General features: G+C 40.7%; 1 protein-coding gene across 1 annotated transcript in view; it reads right to left on the bottom strand.

Annotated features, from left to right (window-relative positions):
* Positions 1-8,057, bottom strand: part of SLC30A5 (solute carrier family 30 (zinc transporter), member 5) — a 44,877-nt gene that overhangs the window by 34,392 nt on the left and 2,428 nt on the right. The window contains 3 exon segments of the mRNA XM_011959369.1: positions 3,412-3,510; positions 4,098-4,169; positions 7,878-7,893. Coding sequence (XP_011814759.1) covers positions 3,412-3,510; positions 4,098-4,169; positions 7,878-7,893 — 187 coding nt within the window.

An 8,057-nucleotide genomic window follows, 5' to 3' on the forward strand; every position in this document is an offset into this window, starting at 1 on the left:
AGTAAGCCAAGATTGGGCCACTGCACTCCAGCCTGGTGACAGAACAAGACTTCATCTCAAAAAAAAAAAAAATTTACAGGCAACGTATAGCCATGTGCTGTATAATATCATTTTGGTCAATGATAGACCACATATATACAATGGTGGTCCCGTAAGATTATAATGGAGCTGAAGAATTCCAATCACCTAGCGTTAATGCATTACTCATGTGTTTCTGGTGATGCTGGTGTAAACAAGCCTACTGCACTGCCAGTCATATAATACAGTACATATAATTATATACAGAACATAAGACTGTATAATGATAATACATGACTATGCTACTGGTTTAGGTGTTTATTATACTATACTTTTAATTACTTTAGAATGTACTTCTGCTTGTCAAAAACAAAGGTAACTATATCCTTTGACTTCAAATAGTGGTTTCAAAAAAAAAAAAAGTTAACTGTAAAATAGCTTCAGGCAGGTCCTTCAGGAGGTATCCCAGAAGGCGGCATTGTTATCATAGGAAATGACAATTCCTTGCATGTTACCGACCCTGAAAACTTTCTACTGGGACAAGATGTGGAGGTGGAAGACAGTAATATTGATAATCCTGACCCTGTGTAGGTATAGGCTAATGCGTGCATGTCTTAGTTTTTAACAAAAAAGTGCCAGGAGTAGTGGCTCATGCCTGTAATGCCAGCACTTTGGGAGGGCGAGAAGGGTGGATCCTTGAGCCCAGGAGTTTGAGACCAGCCTAGGCAACATGGGGAAACCTGCTCTCTATCAAAAAAGATACAAAAGTTAGCCAGGTGTGGTGGTAGGTGCCTGTAGTCCCAGCTACTGGTGAGGCTGAGGTGGGAGGATCCCTTGATCCAAGGAGACGGAGGTTGCAGTAAGCCAAGATTGTGCCATATATTCTAGCTTGAACAACAGAGTAAGATCCTGTCTCCAAAAAAACAAAAAAAGTTGAAAAAAAATTAAAAACAGAAAAAAGTCATAGAATAAGGACATAAAGAAAGAAAATATTTTTGTACAGTTGTACAATGTGTTTATGTTTTAAGCTGTTTTTACAAAAGAGTAAAGTATGCTAAGGTTAAGCTTCTACCTCCTGAGGTCAGGTGATCTCTTCTACCTCAGCCTTCTGGGTAGCTGGGATCACATGCACGCAGCACCATGACTGGCTAATTTTTTGTATTTTTTGTAGAGATGGGATTTTGCCATGTTGTCCAGGCTGGTCTCGAACTTCTGGGCTCAAGTAATCTGCCCACTTCGGCCTCCCAATGTGCTGGGATTAAAGATTTTGCAATTGAGAAACTGCATGATGGTTTTAGTAGAAGAATGAGAGGGCAGTGTTGGTAGTGATAAGGTTAGGAGCTAGATGATCAAATAGGGAGCCAAGTAAAAATGTAAGTACTTCCTCTTTCCCTCCTTATTGTAACACAAAAGGACAGTGATATAGTAACAGAAGAACCAAAACATAACTTCATGAATAACAAATTTAAAATATTGCAGATGATAAGCAACAGCAGCACTCAATCATATTCAATTATATTCAAGCATAAGGTGAAAAACCTCTTCCCACGCTAGGAAATTCAGCTAGCTTTCTCACCCCTCCAAGCTGCAGCTGCGGCTAGAGATATGACATTTCCAATTATACCTACTCTGCATCTGACAACGTACATAGCAAACAAGTCAAAGGGATCCCAATCCAGAAGCTATTCTATTGGCCATGAGAGGGGAAAGGACTTTTCACAAGGCATTTCCACATTTTTCACCTTTCACTTTCCACTCTGTCTACCCCACTATTCTGAGTGAGATCCTTTACAACAGTGGTCTCCAAATCTTTTTGGCACCAGGGTCTGGTTTCCTGGAGGATAATTTTTCCAGACAGCAGTGGTGGGGGGATGTTTCAGGATGAAACTGTTCCACCTCAGATCATCAGACATTAGATTCTCATAAGGAGCATACAACCAAGATCCCTCCCATGCACAGTTCACAGTAGGGTTTGTGCTCCGATGAGAATCTAATGCCAGTGCTGATCTGACAGGAGGCAGAGCTCACGCAGTAATGCTTGCTCCCCCATGGCTCACCTCCTGCTCTGTGGCCTGGTTCCTATTGGGTTACGAAGCCATATTGGTCTGTAGCCAGGGAGTGGGGGGATCCCTGCTTTAGAACATTTTTTTTTTTTTTGAGATGGAGTCTCGCTTTGTTGCCTAGGCTGCAGTGCAGTGGTGTGATCTTGGCTCACTGCAACCTTTGCCTCCTGAGTTCAAGTGATTTCTGGCTAATTTTTGTATATTTTTTAATAAAGGCAGGATTTCGTCATGTTGGCTAGGGTGGTGTCCAACTCCTAACTTCAAATGATCCACCCCTTGGCCTCCCAAAGTGCTAGCGTTATAGGTGTGAGCCACAGTGCTGGTCAAGAACACTCTTCATTTCACTCCTTACCTCTCACTCTCATGGCAAGGCATTTTTTTCTTACACTTATTCACTAAGTAAAATCCTTCACAGACGGGGAAATGTTAAAAGAATGCTCATACACAGCTGCATGATACAACTCCTATCAAGTGGTTGCTAAGCATTTCCTCCTTAAACCAGTCCACTTGCAGAAAAAGACTAATCTATATAGATCTAGGGAAATACGAAATGGGAGTAGTTTACTTTATCCACCATGCATTTAATCTGATAACTGATATACTACTTCTGAGACATTTATTTATGAGAGTACTTGAAAACTGTGCAAAAAATGAGTGCTTTTAGAGATTTTGTTCTCCTTCTTATTGGCTGATTTTATTTACCACTTCAGACCTTTTATTATAGCTTCTAAGCTGTTAACAGGGATCATGAATAAATGATTAAAAAGCCATATATGCTAAAAATTTTCTGAAACTTGGAATTCTAACTAGTAAAATATCTATGACAAATCATGAATAAATTTATTTATTTATTTATTTATTTTTGAGACGGAGTCTCGCTCTGTCACCTAGGCTGGAGTGCAGTGGCCGGATCTCAGCTCACTGCAAGCTCCACCTCCCGGGTTTACGCCATTCTCCTGCCTCAGCCTCCAGAGTAGCTGGGACTACAGGCGCCTGCCACCTCGCCTGGCTAGTTTTTTGTATTTTTTAGTAGAGACGGGGTTTCACTGTGTTAGCCAGGATGGTCTTGATCTCCTGACCTCGTGATCCGCCCGTCTCGGCCTCCCAAAGTGCTGGGATTACAGGCTTGAGCCACGGTGCCCGGCCGAATAAATTTATTAATGGTATTCACCAAAGAACTAGTCCAGAAACTCAACAGGTTTCTTCTATTTGTTGAATTCTCACTGATGCTATAAAAGTGCCAGACACATTTGCACAGATAAATATTTGACATAAAACACAGTGGAACAATATTCAAAATGAAGAAATACAAATACACATTCAAAGTACGCATTTTTATTTACCTTAGTGGTCCACAAAGAGTGAGGCCAAAAAACCACAAGAGTGAAATAATACACCCAGCAACTGCATGTTTAAATATTTTGATCCACTATAAATGGAAACAAAAAAATTAAAAATTTCAGTCACATATATTTTGCTATATATCCCAATTTTAAATAAAATACAGAAAGATAATAACAAATGTTTTAAAGGTGAAATAATTACGCATTTTGAAATTAAGTAGAACACATAAGATCCCTTGACTGAGTCTAGATTTCCAAGACAGTATTCTGGGCTGGGTGCGGTAGCTCATGCCTGTATCCTAGCACTTTGTGAGGCTGAGGCAGGTGGATCACCTGAGGTCAGGAGTTCAAGACCAGGCTGGCCAATATGGTGAAACTGCGTCTGTACTAAAAATACAAAAATGAGCTGGGTGTGGTGACAGGTGCCTGTAATCCCAGCTACTCAGGAGGCTGAGGCAGGAGAATTGCTTGAGCCTGGGAGGCGGAGGTTGCAGTGAGCTGAGATTGCACCACCGCACTGCAGCCTGGGCAATGGAGCAAGACTCTTTCTCAAAAAAAGAAAAAAAAAAAAAAAGGACAGTATTCTGTTTTCCATTATCTATATTCTTGTCTGCTGGTAGATTTTGAAATCTTTTTCTTCAGAGTACAATTTTATGATTTCTCAGTTTGTCACTAGTTTCCTAGGATCATTTAACTTTTTGTCTTTAAATTCTTTTCTACCAGGAATTTCTAGTGATCCAATTATCTGCAAGCAGAGAAAAAAGTTAAGATGGGGCTTAGACTGTTAATCCTATTTTAAAAAATGTTCTTGGTCTCTGAAACAGAAGTACTTAAATTTGTCTTTTTAATAAAAAAATTATGACACAGGTTTGTAAGTCATGGCATAAAGCAAATATGTAGTATGGTATACCTGCTGCCCAAAGAAGTGATGATGTGAGATGATTATGCAAAATGTAGGACAGTTCTAGTATGAACCACAGCTGCCTAAAGAGAATAGTGACAATGATCATGAGGGTGTCACACTGTGACGTCATTTTGGAATGATGAGGCATCATTCCAAAAACTTCATAAGTATTAATTCATTTCTTCCTCACAGTTCCATTAGGAAGTTACTATTATCACCATTTTACAGGTGAGCAAATTAAGGTAGAGAGAAATGAAGTAACTCGCCCAAAGTAAGGGTCAGTAAGGAGGACAGACAGAACACGCCTTTGACTCCAGAAACCTCACTCTTAACCCCTATGCTTTGTCAGCTTTCCAGTGACATTTGTACTAGGCTCTTGGGCATGCTTTCATGTCCAATTTGTAAATCTTTCAGAATAAGAAGTGTGTACTGAAGAAAACAATTACATGAATGCTTTATAATTTTTTTTAGCCTCTTTTTATTTTTTTTATTTATTTATTTTTTTGAGATGGAGTCTTGCTCTGTCGCCCAGGCTGGAGTGCAGTGGCCGGATCTCAGCTCACTGCAAGCTCCGCCTCCTGGGTTCACGCCATTCTCCTGCCTCAGCCTCCTGAGTAGCTGGGACTACAGGTGCCGCCACATCGCCCGGCTAGTTTTTTGTATTTTTTAGTAGAGACGGGGTTTCACCGTGTTAGCCAGGATGGTCTCGATCTCCTGAGCTCGTGATCCGCCCGTCTCAGCCTCCCAAAGTGCTGGGATTACAGGCTTGAGCCACCGTGCCCGGCCTGGACATTATTTTTAAATGAGTAGTTTAAAAGTGTTATTTATTCAAGGGTGTATTGTCTCAGGTAGGGAAATGTGGTAAACAATCCTTTGCTATTTTATTTGTACTATTTACTTACCAGAGTTACCCTTCTATTGTAGTTTATTGCAGAATCAATCAAATTCAACTCAGGACTGGTTGAATTTTGATGGATTCCAGGTTGCAAGAGTTTTACTTTACATAGACCAAAAATCAAATACTAGTTATAATCTGCAACAAAAACTAGTTGACAAGTCCTTTAATTGTGGGTATTTTTATGTCCAAATTTACAAACATGGATTAATTTAAACAAAGGTTTATTTTGCTTTAAGTCCTCTTTGCGGGGAAGGGCAGAGGGTCACAGCTAACATTTGTTGGGCACCTGCTATGTTCCAAGTGCTTTGAATACATCATTTCATTTAATTCTTACAACAGTCCTACAAACCAAGAAGTGGTATCCCTGTTTCACAAAACTGAGTCGTAGAAAAGTAATTTGCCCAAGGTCACACAACTGATAAATGAGCTGGTAGTCCGAGTTGTTTAAAACCCCCTGTATAGTGCCTTCTACATAGTAGATACTTGAGTATTTATTGAATGAATTGAACTTGAATTACACACTGATTTTTTATTTTTTAGCCAGAGAACTGTTGAGCTACGGCAGTAGGCAAAGCCCAAGAGGCAGGTTTGAACCTAAATCCAAATTTCAGTAATTCCAGGTTTAGAGAACCAGGGAATTATCTTCGATCTCAGCTCACTGCAACTTCTGCCCCTGGGTTCAAGTAATTCTCCTGCCTCAGCCTCCTGAGTAGCTGGGATTACAGATGCCTGCCACCGTGTCAGGCTAATTTTTGTATTTTTAGTAGAGACAGGTTTTCGCCATGTTGGTTGGCCAGGCTGGTCTCATACTTCTGACCTCAGGTGATCCACCTGCTTTGGCCTCCCAAAGTGCCAGGATTACAGGCATGAGCCACCACGTTTAGAACCAGGGAATTTTCTAAACCTTCACAGAAAAGTCCACTGATAACTTTTGACAAGACTAGTTAATGGGAAATAATGGTTTATAAATTGAGGGGTGGGGAGGATGGGCCAGGCATGGTGGCTCATGCCTGGGAAGCCTAGGCAGAAGGATCACTTGAGTCCAGGAGTTCAAGACCAATCTGGGCAATATAGCAAGACCCCGTCTCTCCAAAACGTTTTTAAAAATTAGCCTCCCTTTCCTCTCCTCTCCCATCTTCACTTCCTGATAAATCGATGCCATTGTTTTTCCTTCATAACATGAACTAGGAATGTCTCCTTATTAATAATTTTGCTTATCAATATAGGTTACTTAGCCTGGTTTTTCATCTTTAGCCCAACCATTAATTGGAACTTTAAAAATCAAATAATCCAGGCCAGGTATGGTAGCTCACGCCTGTAATTCCAGCACTTTGGGAGGCTGAGGTGGGAGGATCGCTTGAGCCCAGGAGTTCGAGACCAACCTGGGCAAAATAACAAGACCTCATCTCTACTAAAAATTAAAGAATGAACTGGGCATGATGGTGCACACCTGCAATCTCACATACTGGGAAGGCTGAGGTGGAAGGATTGCTTAAGCCCAGGAGTTTGAGATTACAGTGAGCCATGATTATTTTACTGCACTCCATCGTGGGCAACAGAGGAAATGACCTTGTCAGAAAGAAACGGAAGGGGAAGAAAGAAAGGAATGAAGGAAGGGAAGGAAAGAAAAAGGGAAGAAGGGAAGGAAAGAAAAAGGGAAGAAGGGAAGGAAAGAAAAAGGGAAGAAGGGAAGGAAAGAAAAAGGGAAGAAAGGAAGGGAAGAAACCACTGAAATCTCTAAGGGTGTTTTTTGTGTTCTATTTTTTTCTAGTACATATACATTTGCTTTATTTTGTTGTTGTTGTTGTTTTTGTGGGGTTTTTTTTGGAGTTTTTTTTGGGGGGAAGGTGGGGCAGGGTTTTGCACTATCACCCAGGCTCTAGTGCAGTAATGGGATCATAGCTCACTGCAGCCTTGACCTCCTGGGCTCAAGTGATCCTTCTGCCTTAGCCTCTCAAGTAGCAGGAACTACACGCACTGCCACTGTGCTTGGCTAATTTTCATATTTTGTAGAGATGGGGGTCTCACTATGTTACTAGGGCTGGTCTCAAACTCTAGGGCTCAACTGATCCTCCTGCTTCAGCCTACATTTACTTTATACCTAGACAACTGCTGGAGATTTGGTAAGTTTTCCAGAAGGGTCCACCCGGAAGGTTGAAGCCTGGCTTTTGGGATATTGGAGTTAAATGAGAGAATGGGAGGCAGAGTTAAGAGGGGAAACTCCTTTTTAATCTCCACATTTTCCATCCAGGACCTCATCCTTCCTTTACTCTTGCAACCTGAAATAAAGTAAAACTCTTGCAACCCGGAATTCATCAAAATTCAGCCAGTCCTGAGTTGAATTTGATTCTGCAATAAACTACAATAGAAGGGCAACTCTGCTAAGTAAATAGTACAAATAAAATAGCAAAGGATTGTTTACCACATTTCCCTACCTGAGACATTACGCTCTTTACACTCTTGAATAAATAACACTTTTAAACTACTCATTTAAAAATAATTTCCAGTTTACGTAAAAGTTACAATAGTATATCCTTTACCTGGACTCCGTAATTGTTAATGTATAATCCCGTGTGATTTATTATTCTTTCTCTCTCTAAATGCACACACACAGGTTTTCCCCCTGGACTATTTGAGAGTAAGTTACATACTTCATGCTTCTTTATCCTTAAATACTTGTTTTTCCCAAGAACATGGACATTCTCTTATAAAACCAGCAGAGCTGTTTACTTCAGGAAATTTAAGTGATACGCTTTTTTTTTTTTTTTTTTTTGAGACGGAGTCTCGCTCTGTCACCCAGGCTGGAGTGCAGTGGTGCGATCTTGGCTCAC

Source organism: Colobus angolensis, unplaced genomic scaffold (genome assembly GCF_000951035.1).
Source record: "Colobus angolensis palliatus isolate OR3802 unplaced genomic scaffold, Cang.pa_1.0 Scaffold49, whole genome shotgun sequence".
Lineage (NCBI taxonomy): Eukaryota > Metazoa > Chordata > Mammalia > Primates > Cercopithecidae > Colobus > Colobus angolensis.